The 21,452-nt window shown below is 36.7% G+C and overlaps 2 protein-coding genes across 2 annotated transcripts in view; both read right to left on the bottom strand.

Moving 5' to 3' along the window:
- Positions 1-6,415, bottom strand: part of LOC121725482 — a 37,627-nt gene extending 31,212 nt beyond the window's left edge. Inside the window, exons 1-2 of the mRNA XM_042112486.1 lie at positions 6,376-6,415; positions 5,218-5,376 (exon numbers count right to left, since the gene is read on the bottom strand). Coding sequence (XP_041968420.1) covers positions 5,218-5,376; positions 6,376-6,415 — 199 coding nt within the window. The remainder of the gene's footprint in view (positions 1-5,217; positions 5,377-6,375) is intronic.
- An 8,749-nt stretch (positions 6,416-15,164) lies between these two features.
- On the bottom strand, positions 15,165-20,538 carry LOC121725481. The gene is made up of 11 exons (XM_042112485.1): positions 20,417-20,538; positions 19,411-19,473; positions 19,213-19,275; positions 18,920-19,042; positions 17,448-18,017; positions 16,977-17,036; positions 16,824-16,907; positions 16,480-16,598; positions 16,086-16,267; positions 15,579-15,762; positions 15,165-15,334 (listed from the first exon to the last, which is right to left on the bottom strand). Exons 1-11 carry the CDS (start codon positions 20,441-20,443, stop codon positions 15,199-15,201), a joined length of 1,611 nt encoding a protein of 536 aa, XP_041968419.1. The 5' UTR covers positions 20,444-20,538; the 3' UTR covers positions 15,165-15,198.
- Between the last annotated feature and the right edge of the window lie 914 nt (positions 20,539-21,452).

The following is a 21,452-nucleotide window of genomic DNA, read 5'->3' as shown; positions in this document are numbered from 1 at the left end:
TAATAATGTATCTTTTATTTCAGAGTCCATTTCACCAAGTTTTATAATATCAATTATTATAGGTATATATTTTATATTGATGACAATTTATCTCTAAACTGACATCTATAAAACAATTCTGCTGGAGACTTTTGTGTAACTAATTGCCATACTCAGAGACATTAAATTATGATTAACCTTCAATTTAATGAAGAGTTTGACAGATAATGTATGAGGCTTATGTCAAAATTTTGAATTAATTACATTTAAGTAATTATTGTTTCACTCTGAGTGCGGCAGTTAAAGAGGTGCACTATTTTAACAAATCATTTTGCCAACTCAGTTTGACTGATGCAAAGTTTTTAAATTTAGCGATTTCGTATTTCAACCTTGCCATTTTGTTGAGGCCCACAAGGCATACTATGGAATAAATGAACACTAAAATCTTTGCAAAAATTAAAAGAACATAAACATTAAACACTTATAAATTTCGGACCATTGTCTGCTGTTATACTTACTGGTATCCGTAATTATAGAAAACATTTCTTTTAGTGTGTTACTATAGATGCCACTTAAGTGGCATCTATAGTTTAAGTAATTTCTTATTTTGAATACCAGTATGTATTAACCGATTCGTGGCCACTGCCGCGCTCAGCGCGTCATTTAAAAAGATTCAGTGAGGCCGATGACGCGCCAGGCGCGGCATACAAGGATTGTTAAAAACACGTTAAAACTAATTTATTGTATAATTACAATTTCTTAGTCTAAATGTGCATAAAACACAACCAGTGGCCAATGCCGCACGTAATCATCGTTTAGCAGGGCCGATGACGCTTATAGCGCGTCAACGAACAAACTGCTCGGCCTGTGGTAAGAATTCGTGAAAATGAAGGTGGCAACGAATCGGTTAAGCCACTAAATGCTTCAGCTTGATCTTTACGCCAAAAGCATGTTATGTGTATAAATACAAGAAGTTTTACTGGCTTTAGCTTTATCAATTCAACACATGTTGCTAAGCTAGTGATTCATTCCTTCTTGCATTTATTAATTTTCGGTCTCTCGAACGTGTAACAGAGTCCTCATTAAATAAATGAGTTAATAGAATTGGATGTAATTGGGGTAGGATTTTCTCCCTTAGTTTCGGCATTCAAGAGGGAACTAGAATCTGTGTAAGGCAAGCTAATCGAGCCAATATCAGATAAAACATCCGTTACCAATTATTATAGAAAAACTTCTTCTAAAAATTAATAAATGCAAGAAGTTTCTCGAAACTTGACCTAAAATAATTTTACTTAAATTGTGAAAAAAAGAGTGAGCAAAGACTGAGAAAAATAATGTTGTTGATGTGAAGGTCTTATCAACAGCTACTGTGTAACTCGCCTACTACCCTATCCTCCCCTTTTCCCTCCCTTTCCCATCCCTACTCTCCCCTATAATTATCCTATTCCCTTTTAAAAGGCCGGCAACGCATCTGCAGCTCTTCTGATGCTGCAGGTGCTTCTGATGAGTGTCCGTGGGCGACGGAAGTTGCTTTCCATCAGGTGACCTGTTTGCTCGTTTGCCCCCTTATTTCATAAAAAAAACAATATTAATAATAATCTTTATTATGGCAACAATTAGAGAAAAACATAAGTATTTAAATCGGTACAATGATTAGTAAATAACACGTATTCATCTTTTTCATCATCATCATTATTCTACTTCATCATTGTCATCATTCAACTCTAAAGAAGCTACATGAACCCAGGGCGACATGCGATCGGCAGCTATAACCGTTTGACGTTTATTTTTACCCCCTGTAATGCCCGGTATGGCAGCCACTTTATAGCGATCGTTATTTAAAACTTCAACCACCCTATAGGGACCTACATAAGGCGGCAAAAGTTTCTTACTCTTGCCATCATTATTAAAGTTGACTTTAGTAATTTTTACCAAATCTCCTTCACTGTAAACACGAGCAGGGCGTACGTTTTGATTACAACGTTTTTGTTCCCCTTGTATGTTGTTTTTAACGTTTTCCCTAATAATCTCTAAATTTTGACTGTTCCGGGTTTCAGTCACCACTTCATTTAATCTAGGATCGATTTCAGACTTCATGCAAGACCCATACATAACTTCTGAAGGAGATTTCCCTGTTGTATTTAGGCGTGTGTTGTTTAAACCCCATTGTATAGTTCCTACTTTGTCATCCCAGGCTTTTTCATTTTTTTTTATTATTATTTGTGTAACCACACTAGCAGCTATTACGCTGATGCGTGTGTGTCAAATCGATGAGACTTCCCCTCTGTCGACGCTGTTCGAGTGAGGTACGAGTAAAGCCAAGGATTTCGAGTCGCTGTTCGTAAGACTTATTGCGTAGTGTGTTTATCATTTTTGTAGCTTTTCTCTGTACGTTTTCAAGTAACTTGACGCCTTTTTTAAAATAAGGATCACATATTACATACGCATATTCTAAAAGTGGTCTAACATAAGCCTTGTACAATAATTGAAGGAATGTTTTAGTTGTCAGACACTTAAACGCTTTGCGAATGACATAGAGGATGGAGTTTGTTTTCTAGACAATATTCATTATATGCATTTCCCATTTCAGATCCGAAGTTATTGTTACGCCTAGGTCTTTTTGGGACTCGACATGCATCAATTGTTTAGGTCCAAGGTAGTAGTTTCTACGGGAGTTGTTCTTTCGAATGTGTAACACTGTGCATTTTTCAACATTAAGGGTTAATAGCCATTCTTGGGTCCACTTGTATATAGCATTCAGATCGTTTTGGATATGGTGATAATGGCTACATGGATTTCCGAAAAATGTTGTATCATCAGCGAATAAGGAGAAAGGCTGTACAAGAACGCTTTTCAGGTCAGTTAAGTACAATATAAAGAGTATTGGTCCAAGAACGGATCCCTGTGGAACACCACTGAGTACTTTCCTAGTTTTAGATAAGGCTTCACCGATCCTAACCCGCAAAGTCCTATTAGATTATCATATATTACATTATCATTAAGATTTTGAGCGGTCAATGAATTTAATATCGTACGGTTGTACCGTTCGACTTGACCGTTCGATCTAGGGCAAGCAACAGCGTTTAAGACATGTTTAATGCCTTTTTCTAAACAGAATCTTTTAAAAGCATATGACGTAAATGAAGTCCCGCGATCACTAATAATTCGGTCAGGATTCCGAAAAGTGTAAAATATTTCTTCTAAAACTCGAATACTAGTGAGCGATTTAGTGTTTCGAACTGGTTTAATCCAAACAAATTTTGTAAAGGCGTCAACAATCACTAAAATTTAACAATTGCCTCTTTTAGATTGCACAAAAGGCCCCAAATGATCGATGTGAACGGTGTGCAGAGGTACATCAACTTTCGTAATGGGGTGTAGATGACCTACATTTTCTGTATGATTTTTAGAGTATGCGCACCCTATACACGCTCTTACATATTTCTTGACAAAACGGGACATTTTAGGAAACCGATAGATGCTTTTTATTTGATCAAGTGTCTTTTCGAAGCCAAAATGTACCACTTCGTCATGATTCTTATGCAATATCTGCCAACGAGCTTTATGAACCACCCAGCGCAATTGTGTTTTGTCGCCGTTTAAATATCTGTAAAGTTTATGTTCCTTAATGCAGTAGTTATCTTTAATGTACTTTAAAATTTAAATCGTCAGCATCGAAATCATTATTCAAAATATCACATATTCTTCTCAATTCAGAATCACCTAATTGTAATGTGGTCAACCAATCTTCGCTACTTATTGTCATTACTGACGGTAAATCATTTTCTGAATCTAAGAGCGCTTACTGGAAAGACGTCATAAGCCTAACACTGGTCCAATCCGTTCTGTAGGGTTACCCTGGGATGCAAATCCCTCTGGTTTGATATAAAATAAAATAACCAGTGAGTGTGAGCGAAAATACCAAGTTTATTGTATTGAATTACATATACCAAATGATATCGAGCAAGCGATAGCGCGATGTAGAGGCCGAACAGCGCCATCTGTTATCAAATCGCGAAACTAAATTTACTTATACAATATGAGGTTTACAAATCTCAACATACCGCCCACCATGGCACTTTGAATTAGAATCTAAACAAAATTACACATTAAACTACACTTATACAAATACGTATACACCTTCTTATTGTCCTACAGGTAAAGTACAAATTTTGGACGTAAGTCGCTTCAATGTTGTATTTTTATTGGTTTTGATAGTGACTACTCTAACAACCTTGTCCAAGCCAGGATGAATTTCAACAATACGGCCATATAACCATTTGCAAGGAGGCAAACCGTCCAAGTACAATGTCTCCAACAGTCGGTGACAAAGTTTGTTGTGACCATTTATGTCTAACGAGAAATTTATTTAAATATTCCTGTAAAAATTTGAAAAAGAAAAAAAAATGTCACTTTGTGCCACTTGTGGCCAGATTTACTCCATTTATGGCCACATTCCGTGCCAGTTTTGGCCACCAAAAAATAAAACACAAATATATGCATATTAATCTAGATTTATTTATTATTCATCTTAAAAATGAAAGAGATCAACATTGAGGTAAGTGCCTATCAATCTTTGATATTGGTTTTATATAATTGCAAACTTATTATATATTTCAGTTGGTATATATTTTTAATTAAGAGGAACTTTGGTTGTAGTTATTATAGTACCTACTCAGTCTTGATTAAAATTCTAAATAAAAAGATTTTAAGTGTAATTAATGTTTGGCAAAAACTTTTCCATTTCAATAACTTTGAAGAAACCTCTGTTATTATGCTTGATAGGTGGATTTATAGTTTCAACAATATCGTTAATTGTATACCAAATTTTATCTGGTTTCTCGGGCCAACGGAATGTATTATTTGTAGATAAAACCATTGTGCTAATTTCATAAAAACCTCCATCTTTGTTTTCAATTCTGCCAGGAAAGTATTCACCTTCATATTTAATGATAACAAAGGATCCTGTTTTCATGTTCTGTTTACACTCTTTATTGGACGAGTTTGTCAATTGATTTAAAGGTAATTCTGACTCAGAACTTGAGTCATCAATCTGAGATCTTTTTCTTTTATTGTGCATTTTATTTTCTTTTTCTTTCATGTTTTCATCATTTGAATCACTAAACTCATTCCATTCGCTTTCACCGCTTTCAATATAATTGACCTCACCATCTTCTTCAGAAGACGAAATTACTCTAGCTCTAGATACTTTTTTATTTTGTTGTTTGAGTTGTTTACCTTTCTTCTTCTTGTCAGTTTCTTTCTCTTTCTTCTTTTTGACAGTTTTTTTCTCTAACTTTTCTTTTTCAGCTGCCTTCATGATATCTCGCCATTGATTGGATGTAATGACGGACGGGACATATGTTGCCTTTCTTGTATTTTTAGGAACTACTTTCCCTGGATATAGTAAACAATCTTTTACTAAATCTCTCACTGTTCGCGTGACAACAGGCGAATTTGAACATTTGTTCTCGTCGGTGTGAACGTCTTCATTACTGATGTTTGAAGAGCTATTTTCATGCAGTATATCCTTTTGATGATCATGTGGAGTAACTTCAGCACTGGTACGATAGGTGGACGGTACACTTTCTTGTTCTTCTTCGTGTAATGTACTACTTTCAAAAAAAGTGGCTTCGTTTTCAATTTGAGCGTTAGATACACTATCGATAGCAGATTGGTCAAGAAGCGATGGTGAATGAGTTTCTCTGACAGCGTTGTTAGTATCACGAGATGTAATGTGAGCCCGCGATATGGTAGCAGTATTATCATTTTTAAAAGCAAGCCAAGTGTCATATAACATTGACGCCTCCTTATTGCCGTCCCAGTCTTTGCCTGATTCAAACGTAGTGTAAAAGTCTTTGAGTAAGTGTGGATCTATTTTACTCTCCAAATATGAAATGTAGCTGGATTCAGAAATAGTTAGTCTTGAGTAGTTATCGTTGCTTGCTTTTATGTTGGTATTTTTCACTATTCTTTTAAAATTAACAAAATCAGCTCCAAATGGATATAAACCACATGTCTGAAACCCTGCCCTCACATTTCTTTCAAAACTCTCTTTATTGCCAAGCAGTAAACTTTCCAAAGCTGATGGTAAATTAAACTTTGTAATTTCTTGGCCGTCGTTTTCAATACGCCACTTTTTAACGAGCTGACGCCAGTTCTGTTTTAAGGGATAAAATACAGCAACGTCCAAAGGTTGTAACATATGAGTTGTGTTTGGGACAAGAGCAACTACGATAATACCGTTTTCCCGACACAATTCGCTGAGCTGCATAGTCAAATGCGACTTGTGGCCATCAAGGAATAATATGATTGGTAATTGAATTCCTTTTTCTTTTAGGTATGGAATGAATACATTTGCAATATACTCATAAAATGATTCCCCAGTCATCCAACCTTTGTCGGGTTTTTCCGACTCCCCATCCATCTGGTGCATTATCAATAACATCAGAACTCATTCTCTTGTATTTGTACACAGTTAACGGAGGGGCATATTGACCAGCAGCATTAACTGTGAAAAGGGTCGTTATATTATCTTTGTCGCTATTTTTTGACGTGTCATAAACATGTTGTCCTTTTTCAGCTAAGACAAGACTTCCTTTTGGTGCCAGAAAGAAAGCAGTTTCGTCACAGTTCCATACTCGCAAAGGATCTTCTAGAATTTTGAGGTTTTCTTCACCCAATAACGATGAAACTTCTTTAAACCAGTTCCGAATTTTTTCCTCAGTTATCAAGGCACGAGCTTTATTGATATATTCAGCATGTTTTTGGCTAAGGTCAGGATGCCTTGTCATAAACCCGTCGAACCAAGACCTGGAAGGTCTATTAATAATAAAAGGTGTCTTAAGTTGTCCTTTTATGACTACTTTTTTGACCGAATCTAATAGACCTTCCTTATTGATTGGAAATCCAGCACGAGCACAATCTTTAATCCATAAGACAATTTCTCTTTCTATGTCACTTCCAAGAACGGCCTGGGGTCCCATATGTCCAGATGTTTCTGGGGCTTTTCCAGAAAGTTTATGCCGCAAAGTAGTTCGAGGTACATTAAAGTCTCTACTAGCAGTGGCAACCGGCATCCCCTTTCTGATTGCGTTCAATGCTTGTGTCACTTTGTGCGGAGAATATTGAAATAATTTTCTTTTCACATCATCTACTTTATTTTTCTTCGGAAGCCTCGACATTTTGTTTTTCTGAAAATAGCGAAAACTATCAGAACACATATTAAAAAGTCAATAACAAAAACATGTGGCCAGAATTGGGGTTCCTATGGGCACCATCTTTGGCCAGCTGTGTGGCCAAAGATGGTGAATTTTATAATTTAGGTACCATTAGTGGCCACCTACGAATAACCTCACTTCTTAAAAGTGTGGCGGTAAAATAACTTTATTTCTACTGAGACAGTATGTTTCTTATGTAATATTAACATATACGTCCAAAAAATAAACAAAGATTCCGAAAATTACAACTGATTACTCACCCGCTCGCCTTATTGTTTTTGCTAAGAATAACCACATTTCACGACCGTAAAAGTGTTGCCATATTTCAATATTTTAAAAACCGTGCATCATAAAGTAACGTTATTGTCTATGCCTTAATAACACCGCTCGGAAGTCCAAAATGGCCAAAAAGGGGTCAGTGGCCAAAACCGGAGCATCTGCCCTACTGCTCACTATGAAGTTGTATGGAGGACTAAATAATCACGGCGACCCGCGTCGCGAGACAGAGAGACCGGTCGCCGCGTAAAATAGCATACCGATGTCCGCGACCCGCGACCCGAGACTGTCGCCAAGCCACTGCTTTGTATGTGTTTATATGGACGACGTTCCGATTACCGCGACGCGCGACACGAGACCGGTGGGCGTGGCGCGGCAAATTTCGATGAGTGGTAGATGTTATATCTAGAAACACGCCGATAGGTTATTAATCATATCGAAACCGAAAATAAAATTTTTCGTATAATATAAGCCATGGAGGTATCAAAGTATGTAGGTATGAACTATAATATTATTATAACAGCTACTTCTCTCATAGTAATCTATACTTCCATACCAATATTATAAAATACGAAAGTATCTGTCTGTCTGTCTGTCACGCTTTCACGCCAAAACAACTGAGCCGATTGTAATGAAATTTTGTACACTTGCTCGGGGTTCCCTACGCAAATGGCAATAAAATCGGCCGACGTTTGTTAATGCTGTAGCGCACTGCGCAACAGAAAATGCTAATGATTGATGTGCCTTTTTTTTGTTTAATGTCATCTATTAAACTTAGAACAAAATAAAATTGCTCGTGGCTTAATCTGCAATACATTCTAAATTTTTCCTCATTACACATTAATTGACGTGCAATGAGTATATTGTAGCATCCCTCTTCGACCCGCGACGTAAAAATAGGGTCAACCTTTCCCCTCTTTTCCGGAAATGATAAAAAATACAAAATAATTTCTTCATCCTCTTCATCTGCCTTTTTGGATAATTTCTTCCCTTAATACTAAATTCCCTGCCATAATATTGAAAAACAATTCACAATTATTGTTTTGTTTACACTCGTAGTTATGGTGGAAAAATGGTCAAAGCTTCTGTCTGCGCGCAATATCACAAAATTGTAGATCGCAACATAGTTTGAAATGCTACCTAGTTACGTAGTTAATAATATTGCATTTTGTTGAAATGTACTTATTTACGCGGCTCACTTGCATGCCGCGGGTCTCTGCGGCAAGCGACGCTGGCCACGTGGTTATTATTGAAGAAAACACACGCGTTAGTTGTTGCAACCAAGAGTAGAACAATTTATTCAATGTCATTACGACCATAGATACATGGAACACAGATAATACAGAACCGATTCACAGACAATTATCAGTAATGTGTGTAACACACTTTAAGTAGTGTAAAGTAACTAAAATTAAAGAATATTTTGATATTATTTCAACATCTCCACTTATCAAAATAATCTAATTACTATAAAACACATACTTATACAACAAAAATAGTATGCATATATTTAGGTGCGCTTAACATTCTCTATATAATAAAATATATAAGTATATATGCCTCCATGTACCAGAAACAAAAAAAAAATATATTCTATGTTAACAATATAAGTAATTAATTAACAATATCTAAATAATACTTTCAATGCCTAGCCTTTTAACAAATTCATTGTGTTTTATTTTACTCAGACCTTTTGTCAACAAGTCAGCAGGCATTTCTGTAGTTGAAAGATGTACAACCTTTACAATGTTATTAGCAACTACTTCCCTGACAAAATGGTGGCGTACATCTATATGTTTTGATCTCTTATGAAACAAAGGGTTTTCAGTCAATTTTTTAGCACCCTGGTTGTCATTGTATATAATGATAGTATAATTACAGTTTACAATTTCTGATAGTAAATTCTTTAAATATATAGCTTCCTTACAGGCTTCGCTTAATGCCATATATTCGGCCTCTGTACTGGATAACGCTACAGTTGGTTGCTTTCTGCATTCATAAGATATCACTGTCCCAGATAATTTGAAACAGAAACCTGTATAGGACCTCCTATCAATAGTGTTTGATGCCCAATCTGCATCCACAAAACCTTCTAAATTTTTATTATCATTTTTAAACATTAGACCATAAGATTTTGTTTTATGTAAATATTTGACAATTCTTTTTGCAGCTTTCCAATGAACTAATGTGTAACAATTATTAAATTGGCTTAAATAACTGACACTATAACTGATATCTGGACGTGTAAGAACAGATATGTACATAAGGCTTCCTATCAGCTGCTGATAAGGATATTGTTTTTGAACAATTTTTGATTTCTCTAACTTTAGATTACTCTCAATTGGAGTATCTACATGGTTACAATTAGACATTTTAAATTTATTTAAAATATGTTCTACATAGTGCTCCTGATCTAAAGAAATACATCCATTCTCATACACTTTAACCCTCATACCTAAGCATCTTTTAATTTGTCCTAAATCTTTAGTTTTAAAATTTGACATCAAAATACTTTTTAATTCATTTGTTAATACATTGCTATTTGAAAAAATAAAGAAATCATCGACAAATACAGTTATTAAAATTTGCTCATTATTTACTTTCTTGCTATATAGACAAGGTTCTAATTTAGACTTAGCATAGCTCTGGCTTAGTAAACATTCATTAACTCTCATATTCCATTGTCTGGCAGATTGTTTCAGGCCATAAATAGCACGTTTTAACTTAAGTACACTATTATTTTTACATTCTAAATTAGGTGGTACCTGCATGTAAACTTTTTCATCGAGGTAGCCATTTAAAAAAGCTGTACTTACATCAAGATGGGTAATTTTAAATTTTAGTTTCACACTTAAAGCAAATAATAACCTTAAAGTTGAGTATCTTAACACAGGTGAATATGTTTCTCTAAAGTCCACTCCTTCTACTTGGGTGAAGCCCTTAGCCACTAAACGAGCCCGATATCTCACTTTGTTATCACTTTCGAATTTTCTTTTAAATACCCACTTGCACTTAATCACTCTATCAGCTTCCTTGTCTGACACTATTTCCCAGGCTTGGTTTTCTTCGAAGGCTTGTAACTCTTCCTTCATTGCCTGTTTCCACATTTCACTCTCTGGACCTGTTGTCGCCTCCTCGTAAGTGATATCTTCATCGCAAGACCCTAACTCGTCCACAACACAGAGGTTAGATATGCCATACCTCTCTACTGGTTTTCTGACACGCTTCGTAGTTATGGGTTCTTTTCCTGGACTCAAATCACTTTCTTCTCCACACAATGTATGGTAGGAGTCATCCGATGTTAAATCTGAGCTAGATATTATGTCGTTCATATAAGTGGGATCATCTCCACTTAACACAGTATTACTTATCTCGGTTGTTTCTTCTCCTTCTGAGAGTTGATCCTGCTCCTCACTTTTTTCTTCTACTACAATCTTAGCCATCTCGCAATCTTTTTCATTCTTTTCCATTATAGTCACATCTCGGCTTGTAGTAATCTTTTTAGTTTCAGGATTATATAATCTATATCCTTTAATATTTTCAGGATAGCCTACCAAAATAGATTTCACGGCTTTCTTATCCCACTTTCGTCTCTTAATCTTAGGCACATGCACCATCACAGGACTTCCAAAAACCCTCACATGACTGAGATCTGGCTTTATCCCTGTCCATTTCTGAAATGGTGTCATCTCTCCTAGACCTGAAGCTGGCGACCTATTCTTTAGGTAAACTGCCGTATTAACTGCCTCTGCCCAGAAACTTTTATTAAGTTCAGCCTCAAAAAGTAGACATCTCGCACGTTCGACCACTGTCCTATTGAAACGCTCACATAGGCCATTTTGTTCGGGAGTATAGGGATTAGTCTTTTGATGGACAATACCTTTTGCTTTCAAATATTCTTCCATCTGTTGTGAGCAGAATTCTCCTCCATTATCAGTCCTCAGACTTTTAATTCTATTTCCAGTTTGTTTTTCAACCATATTTTGAAATTCTTTGAAAAACATAAGGACTTGATTTTTCTCTTTCAGGAAATATACAAAGGCCATTCGGCTAGCATCGTCCACGAAAAGTAGAAAATATTTGGCATGGCCCAATGAATCGGTTTCCATGGGCCCGCATAAGTCAGAATGGACAACTTCTAATAATGTTTCACTTCTTTTATGTGACGATGAGAATGGTAAACGAGCCTGTTTTGCCTCACAACATACTTCACAGTTTAACTTGGTTATGTCAGCTTTCTCTGTGTAGTTAATTCCCTCTACTGCTCCATTTTTCATTTTTTCAAGGTCGTTACTGTTGATATGTGCTAGTCTTCTATGCCATCGCCTTGCGTCTGCTGTGTGAATTGCTGCCGCTACAAGCACCTTCTCTGACTTCACTGTATGCAATTTGTACACTCCATTTTGTAAATCTGCTACTCCTATTAGCACATTATGTTGATTACGGATGTAACAAGCGTTTTTGCTAAACGATACTTTATTTCCGTTTGCTATCAACTGGCTCACAGATAACAAATTTGTAGTAAGGTTCGGAATGCACAAAATATTTCGAACAGGTATGTCAAACTGAGATTCATTCACACACGTCACGATCCGTGTATCACCTGTACACATTACTGGCATCGATGATTTATTTGCAACAACTATTTCTTTTATGTCGCGTACTGGTCGGATATCTGTCAAACTTTCCCGCTTCGCCGTCATATGAACACTCGCTCCACTGTCTATATACCAGTCATCTATGCTGAATTTTCCATTTAAGAAAGCAACACTAAAAGCACTTGCTTCTTTTATTTTTTGTTGACATTGGTTTTTATAATGTCCAATTTTCTTACAGTTGTAACATTTGATTTGTTTACCACCACCTGTCATTTTCGTTTTGTTCGATGACATTGACGTTTGTTTTGACTTGACATGTACAGTGCTGCCAATCTTTGGCTTGCCCGACCATAATGCAAATTCGCCTCCACTGCTGCCAACATCAGAATTCATATCTAGAAGCTTCGTTTTTATGACGTCAGAGCTTGCCGATAAACCGGAATGTTCTAGCGCCATCACCATCGGCGAAAATTTATCTGGAAGACCTGCTAACAGCAAAGATCCAACCCATTCATCACTGATTTCAAAACCCGTGTTTTTTAATCGTTGAGCAGTTTCCACTATTTGAGACACATAACTGGTCATTGTTTCACAATTATCTAGGCGAATGTTGATCAATGTTCGCAACAAACTTATTCTTCGAGAGAATCCTGTGTCATCGAATAATTGCTTCAACTTATTCCATACCGCCGTAATTGTAGTTTCATTTTTAATATGCACGTATAATGATGGATCGATGGTCATTATTAGTTTCGCTTTTGCTTTTCTTTGTTCGGCTTCGGTAATCGTTGGCAATATGTCGTCGATATCGATTCCCTCCAACACAAGAAAGTTTTTTACTGCAAATGACCAATCATCATAATTTTCACGTCCCTTCAGTTTTGGTACATTTACTATGTATCCCGCGGTAGACATTATGGAAAATTACACTTTTTACACTAATTACTTTGAGAAAACACTGAGTCCATAACCTGAAGAAAACACACGCGTTAGTTGTTGCAACCAAGAGTAGAACAATTTATTCAATGTCATTACGACCATAGATACATGGAACACAGATAATACAGAACCGATTCACAGACAATTATCAGTAATGTGTGTAACACACTTTAAGTAGTGTAAAGTAACTAAAATTAAAGAATATTTTGATATTATTTCAACAATTATAATACTACTTAGTGACTTAGACAAAAATGATAGCTATAATTATGTCAATAAAGTATAATTTTAATTAAATTTTTGTCGGTCGCGGCTACGCGGTCGCGGACATTGGTAAGCTACGAGTATTTGCTGCTCCGCAGCAAGCGACCGGTCGCTTACGCGTGACGCCGTACGCTTGCCTCGCAGATCCGAATGGTACCTTTAATGTCATGAATTATCATCTTATTTTATTATGATAGATAAAGAACATGATAACTCATGTTATCATGTTAACCCAATATTCCTGTATTTCCAATACCTTTTCAAGCATTGTCAAAGCTATAAATACATACATTAATTCTTGTGGAGTGATCTGTCCACTTACGGCGATGACCAGAGTTGGTAGAACTCGATGATCCCTCAGCATACTTATTTGTATACAAACACATCTTTTCGATCATATCGACATCTAAAAAATGCTCATAAATTTCACCTTGTACAGATCTACATGTTAAATTAGTTTTTAGGCCACTAAAAACTAATTTAACATGTAGATCTGTATCAATCTGTACTAATTTAACATGATCAAAAGAATAATAAGTAAGTAGGTGTATATACTTGTGTATTCTACGCTCGCGCTGGTAAGATGCGAGGTCGACTCGTTTGTAATGTCGGTAATGTACAGGAATTTTGGGAAGTATGCAAAACAGGAGCTTCATCAATGTCAGAAAAAATATTGTCATTAATTGTTAACAATTCTGGTTCGTCTAACTCGAATTCCGCATCAGATTCAAATTCATCATTTTCTAAAAGAAATTCAATTTGTCGATCATCGATAGTCGAGCAATGTCTATTAGATGTACTCGCTTCATCCGACATGATTAAATTTTTTTCAAATTTTATACCTAAGAAAAATCAATACTTTTATTATTTATCACCCTAATTATATTTGTGATTTTTTTTTTTATGAAATAAGGGGGCAAACGAGCAAACGGGTCACCTAATGGTAAGCAACTTCCGTCGCCCATGGACACTCGCAGCATCAAAAGAGCTGCAAGTGCGTTGCCGGCCTTTTAAGAGGGAATAGGGTAATAGGGGAGGGTAGGGAAGGGAATAGGGTAGGGGATTGGGCCTCCGGTAAACTCACTCACTCGGCGAAACACAGCGCAAGCGCTGTTTCACGCCGGTGTTCTGTGAGCCCGTGGTATTTCACCGGTCGAGCCGGCCCATTTGTGCTGAAGCATGGCTCTACCACGTAAAAAATATAAAAATCAAATTATGCTAAGAAACCTATAATACTCACATAAAAGCCACGGCGATAATTTTTGTACAACACTAACTGCCGCCATTACAGTTTAAACTTTTTGTCTTCTCCCAATACGGGTGGCACCAATAGTAGCCAGTGAAAAGTCGAGATTTTTACATTTAATTATAATTGTATGCCAGCTATGGAAATATTTTGGAATTGTTTTAAGTGAAAGACTGTTTTATCGACTCCAGTTACTAAACTTTAACTCAAAGGAGTAAGGTATAGTTTTGAACATACATGGGCTTAAAGGAGACCCTTTCTCAAATGAACAATTATAGTCGCCACCCGTATTCAGGGCTGACTTCGCGAAATCAACTATAGATGTCACCCATACAGAAAGGGTTCAAAAATAATAATTCCGTTAGTCATTGGCATTCCTTAAAAAACAATGTCGTTACGTCAAATTTGATGCTATCCAGTCAGAGACAATTATTACAGGTTGAATCCATTCAGAACTAGAAGAAGTTGTGATGTGAAAAAAGAACAAGGCACTTAAGTGCCTTGTTCTTTTTTCACATCACAACGTATTTTCACATCATAACGTACTTTAAAGTACGTTTAATTAGTTGCCTGGAAACACGCAGGTTTTGTAAAAGATCATACCCCTCATATACTATACTAAGAATAAAAATAATATATCCAAAAACAGGTTAACATTATTTTTATTTGAAAGCAACTATTCTGTTCGGAGACATCTATCGGAGCAACGTTTCAAGCAATCGGCGTCGTTCTTGCAGTGCGAGCGGCAGCTCGCCTGGCATCGTGTTATCGTGCGCACGTTCGTTAGACCGTACTGCTCCTCAAACATCAGACTGTAATGTTAAATACCAAGTGCATGTATTAGTCTATGTGTCAGCTCCTGTTTTTTTTTTTACAAAGTTTGGGAGATAATAGAGGAAGTGAAAGGCTGAGATCGACTGTCGACAGATCTCGTTCTCCTTCCCTCGATTCCCCTCGTGCTTAGAAGTTGTCGCATAAAAACTCATGCTTCTATAAATCCTACGACAAGCGACTAAGTTTTATACGATTAAGTAATGAAGCGTAGACAATACATACCTATCGATGAACGGAACGGAGGTGCACGTGGCGGCGTCGCAGTGAAGCACGGGCGGGGCAACGGCGGCCAACAGCGAGCCGTCCTCGCCTACGACGTACGGCATCTGGTCGACGTACACGCTGTCGAACAGACATGCCCGCTTCATGTACTCCTCCGGCCCCGAGAACTTCGTTGGCGGTACCCCTGGTGGTAGTCGTTGAGTCTCATCGATTATCATGTTGGATTTTTAAAAATCGGGTCTGTAGTCTGAGTTTAATCTTTTTGATATAGCACTATAGCTATTCCATATTATTCAGAAGCTAATCTGCTAAATCAAACATAATCTGTTTGATTTAGCAGATTATGTTGTCCGGTCGAACCTACATAATTTTCACCGTCACTTCTAAAATTATCATACTCGTAGACGCAACACATGCGTGTTATTTGCGATGCGATATTTTTAGGCTTAAAGTTTCCTCAAAGACGTGAAACTGGAACTGTCAGAAGGATTTGTTAAGCAAACTTGCCTACGGTGTAATATCTTGTGTTACACGTGTGCTCGTGTATCAGGTCGGACCGGTTCTGGAACCATCCCATCAGCCAGTTCAGGTCCTCGAACTTGGTGATCTCGTCGCTAATCACTTTCCTCGTCAGGCGCAGGTATTCCACGTCCGCCTCTATCACTGACTCGTCTTTGTCTTCGGCGTAGCTTAAATCAACGCGTATTCTAAAAGCTGCACTTAGAGTCATGATAACTTAAAAGAAAGTTATCATGTCCCTAAGTGCACCCTTAATAATAACACTAGTAAAAATATTTAGACAATACCTGACTTTGCAAAGTCTGATTGTCAGTGTCTAGCATATTGGAAACGTCACAAGTCGTCTCGGAACCCCTTAAGGTAAATTGTTCTGCGAACTCACTTTCTATATTGCATCTTCAGAATTGCCTCAGACATGTGTATTCTAAAAATAACCCCGGGGCGCAGATGTGCTTGATATAGGTCCTTCGGCATTTCCACAAACGACGATGTATTGCTTTCCTTGAAACAAATAATGATGTCACTTGCTTTTAATGTCTAAAATATATTTATTGAAAAATTATACGCCTCACGGTATTTGGTGTTTTTTAACCACGTATAAAAAGAAAAACGAACTTATCAGAGATTTTACTACTCGGCCTATTTAAATGAGATCCACCTGAATATAGGTGCGCTAGTATAAATTGACCATAAAGGTTTATATGGTTATATTCAAATCACTTTTACCGTGTCGTAGGTATCTTTTCTGTTCTTGCGTCTCGTAGCGTCCTTACTGGCAACCGGAACGTTTGCGGTAGTAATGTTCTTTAACTAAAAAAAAAACTTTTATAAATTCTGACGAGGAGAAAATCCATAAACAATACATAACTTTATACGAACTGCATCAGAAGCTACGCCGCTTCTAAGTTTACTCCTTCTTCTACCGTGAATATGGTGCCTCTGAAAGAATAAATTACTGCTAACTGAAATATATTATGATACCGATTAAATGTTTAATTTGTAAACATTACGAAAATAGTCTTATTTAACAATTCTCTTGGATAGAAAATACTTCCTTATAATATTTTATATTGTGATACAAAAAACTTGAGAGGTGTCAAGGGACACCCGAATGGAACAAAGTTATTTCTTATGATCAAAAATCTGTATACATATACACTGTATAAAAAAAACGCCATCTAGTTGACGCACAGGAATACTATCAACGCCCTCTGACTCTACCATGCAGGTACTAATGAAAAAGTGTCGAGGTCAAATATCGTTCTGTCTAGCCTCCTTTACGCCAAACGCGCGATAAGGAACTTCGTTCCAATAAATAAAATGTATGCAATATTAAAGTATCATTTATTCATCGAAGTCCTTGGGAACACTAATCGAATCAACAAATATAACGGAATTGCATTCAGCAGCATCGCACTGCAACATCGGCGGCACTTCTACGGGCGTCACGGAGTACTCATCACCGATGACGTAGGGGTTTCCGTCTATCCATAGCGCGTCGAAGAGGCAGTAGATGTGCACTTTGATCGTCATATAGCTGATGAACTTGTATATCCTGCCACCACATTCGCCTAGATGCTCCTTTATACTCCTGTCCGTTTTGTACATCAGCAGAAGATTATGGAACTTGGTTATTTCGTCCGTGACTACTTTCTTAATTAAATTCGTGTATATAATATCAGATTCGATGTGTCTCTCCGGGTCCTCGTACATTCGTTGTTTGATGCGTAAAATCGCATCGGCCATTCGCACTCGGAATACGACTCCCGGATTCATGGACTCCGGCATTATCGGGGGCTTTCTTGTGGTCGATGTGGTGAAGAAGTCGAATTTCCGATCCTTAATCGGCACCGGATAAAGGTAATGATCTGGTCGCTCTCGGATCTTCGGTCCGACCAGCGAATCGAAATTTCCCGTGTTCTGCGGACAAAGTTCTTCGTCAATTGCTTACTTCTCAGTTTATAGTAAAAATCTCTTCCAGTAACATAATTTTCTTATGTATTGATCATAGGTGTTTGTAACAAATTCACATTTAACTTGTCAAACGATTCCTTTTGCCTCGAATAAAGGAAACTACACACAGCATTAGCACAATAGACATAACGACCAGTAGTTCGACTGCAAAGAGACGGACAGGTTTCAATATCTGTCAAATTCGTCGGGTTTCACTAGGATTATGAACGGAATGTGCCTCGCGCTGGCTGATATAATTTATTTTTAAATATTTAAAATAAAGATTTCAAAATTGATTTCTGACAATTTTAATTACATGTGCCAAAACACAAACAACAATACGACCAAATAGGAACACGTCCATCGAATATGTCATAGTTTTAAATTCGTATGTAACAAGTTAACAACGCTAGCGACGATTTTCGTCACAATACGTCAAATTTAAAAATTTCAACATCAGTTCTAAGTCGGCATACTCTATAATTATTCTGTCTACTCTGGCATTAGCATAAAAACAATTATGTAACTCATATATTTTTCGGTTTCGGATATTTTTGGAAAACTAATTTATCTGTTCATTAGCTACAAAATATTACCAATCAAATGGAGATTGGATTATCCACAGTCAGAAACCTCCGTAAGTCGGCCGTTTGTCAGTAATTCGTATATAACAAGACAGAGAGACAAGCCGCGCGGCGATTGCTTGTTTTTGTAAGTGAACTATCTCTTATGCTTATAGTTTACTTTAAGCCTAAATTTCACATTTTAAAATATTTAAAATGTGAAATTTAGGCTTAATAATATTACACAGCCTCGCAATCGTTATTTTTTATTATTGTATAGGTAAACGTGTCTGGACTTTTACGAACCTTTGCGTGTCGTTTTATTCTATTATTGTCGGCACCATCTTGCGTCTTAGTGAGGTATGCGTCAAATTTCGAAAAGTCGAATGGGACCCAAGGATCTTCCGTTGTGGTCTTTTCAACTGATGCCTGTAAAATGAAATGAAATTCTATAATTTCATTCTCATGATCATTAATATTTATTAATGATCATGAGAATTATGCGTAATTAACAAATTGCATAAATATATCGCAGAAAATGCACCAAAATTAGGACAATACACTTAAAAAAGTAATAATAAATCACAAAATTTATTGACCTTTTCATGGGGATTCTTGAGAGACATGAACTGTGCTTGTTCGTCATAAATGTCGTCCTTCAGCTGAAGAAAATAAAAATAAAAAAGTGCATTTTAAATTATTTTTTGTAAGGAATTACATTACATTATACAAGTCACCTTTTTAAAAATGACAGATTTTTTAGGGTTTTAAATTTCATATTATTTTGCAATACTCACGCTTAAGTAGTTAAAATCTATTCCAGCTGATTGGTCTTCGGATTGAACAAAAACTGTTAACAGCTGTGGTAAACAAGTTAATTTGTTAAAAAAATAGCAATATAGGTGCATACTTAGTAGGAAATAGGTATATTGCACGCCATTATATTGGCCGTGTTCGTCAGCGTATTTTTGGACAAACCTTTTATTGCGCATGTCCAAAAGATGTCATGGCAACGCCATAACAAGTTGCTGGTCAAGTCGTAAACAACGTCTTAATTGTTTATACATGATTAAAATAATAAAAGCTAAACATAAATACATAAGCCTAAATTGTCTAACAGCCGCACAAATAATTTATTTAACACTATGATAGTGTTTGATTATTTTATTTTGGAAAATATGGATATGGATCACTTGGAAAAATATAAAAATTTAATTGTTTTTTTTTTTTTATGAAATAAGAGGTCAAACGAGCAAACGGGTCACCTGATGGAAAGCAACTTCCGTCACCCATGGACACTCGTAGCATCAGAAGAGATGCAGGTGCGTTGCCGGCCTTTTAAGAGGGAATAGGGTAACAGGGGAGGGTAGGGATGGGAAGGGAAGGGAATAGGGGAAGGTAGGGAAGGGAATAGGGTAGGGGATTGGGCCTCCGGTAAACTCACTCACTCGGTGAAACACAGCGCAAGCGCTGTTTCACGCCGGTTTTCTGTGAGAGCGTGGTATTTCTCCGGTCGAGCCGGCCCATTCGTGCCAAAGCATGGCTCTCCCACTGGTTTGTTCATTGCAACGCCACCAACAAATTGCAATTGAGTTAAATGTCAAGTCGTAAACAGTTGTCGTTGCCATGGCATGACATGATTAGGACATGCGCAATAACTAGGTTTTGCAGCGAATGCGATAAAAATTACGCCGACGAACACGGCCATTAATTAATATAAAAAAGTATAAAATATCGAAAAATTTTGTGACGGACAAGACGTAAAGGAATATTTTTGAATAAAGGAAATTAAAAAAAACTTACAAGGAAAGCAGCTACGTTATATAACATTGTAAAGCAGAATGCTGTTTCATACACAATTGTTTATTTTACGACTTGCTAACAAACGGTTAGGTCAATAAATTTAATTGGATAGAAATTTCAAGTCCCCAATTAACAACGTTTTTTCTAATGGTTTCCGATATGACGGCTTTTGCTTCCGTATAATCCCATATGAAGAGCTCAGTTTTAAACATCTGCTGACATCAATAATATTTAAGACTAGCTGACCCGGCAGACTTCGTACTGCCTCATCGATAAATAAAAGACCTAATCTTTTGTATAAAATGATTTTAAAACAAACAAAATAATTATTAATGAAAAAGCATTTATTGAATAAAGCATGAAGTTTTATTATTATTTTCGATACATCATGTTGCTTACTTAGAAATCAGAGTTTTCCTGAAATACTGGCTATTTATAAGGTTTAAATTTGATATTCACAGACACACACTGTGAAAATACAGTCTGTTAATTAATTTAAAGCTTTCTCATAAACTATATTTTTTGTTTTGTTTTGTGGTGCGTAAATAAACAAAGAAGACGGTTTTCCGACGCGCGAACACGCGACGTATAATTGTCCATGCGCGAAACAGGGAAACTCCAAGTTGATTCCACAAACTTCTAAAGACTGTCCTTGCGATTTATTTATGGTCATCGCAAAGGCCAGACGTACTGGAAATTGTAAGCGTTTAAAATCGAATGGTAAGTCCGTTGGAATCATCGGTATCCGCGGGATCAAGACATCCTCTCCTTTGTATTTTCCTTTTATGATTGTCGCCTCAATGACGTTATTCATCAGCCTTTTCACAGCCAGTCTTGTTCCATTGCATAGTCGAGGTTGATTAATGTTACGCAGCATGATGACAACTGATCCTACTTTTAACTGCAAATTGTGAGGTGGTAATCCAGGCAATTCCAGTGAATTTAAAAACTCAGTGGGATAGTTGATTACGTCATCCTGGTTCATTACGGTGTCGACTGATTTGAAGGAAACCAACTGTCCTGGAAGAAAATTCTG

The sequence above is a fragment of the Aricia agestis genome, chromosome 3 (assembly GCF_905147365.1).
Source record: "Aricia agestis chromosome 3, ilAriAges1.1, whole genome shotgun sequence".
Lineage (NCBI taxonomy): Eukaryota > Metazoa > Arthropoda > Insecta > Lepidoptera > Lycaenidae > Aricia > Aricia agestis.
The sequence above is the reverse complement of the archived record's forward strand: the minus strand, read 5'-3'. Positions and strand labels throughout refer to the sequence as shown.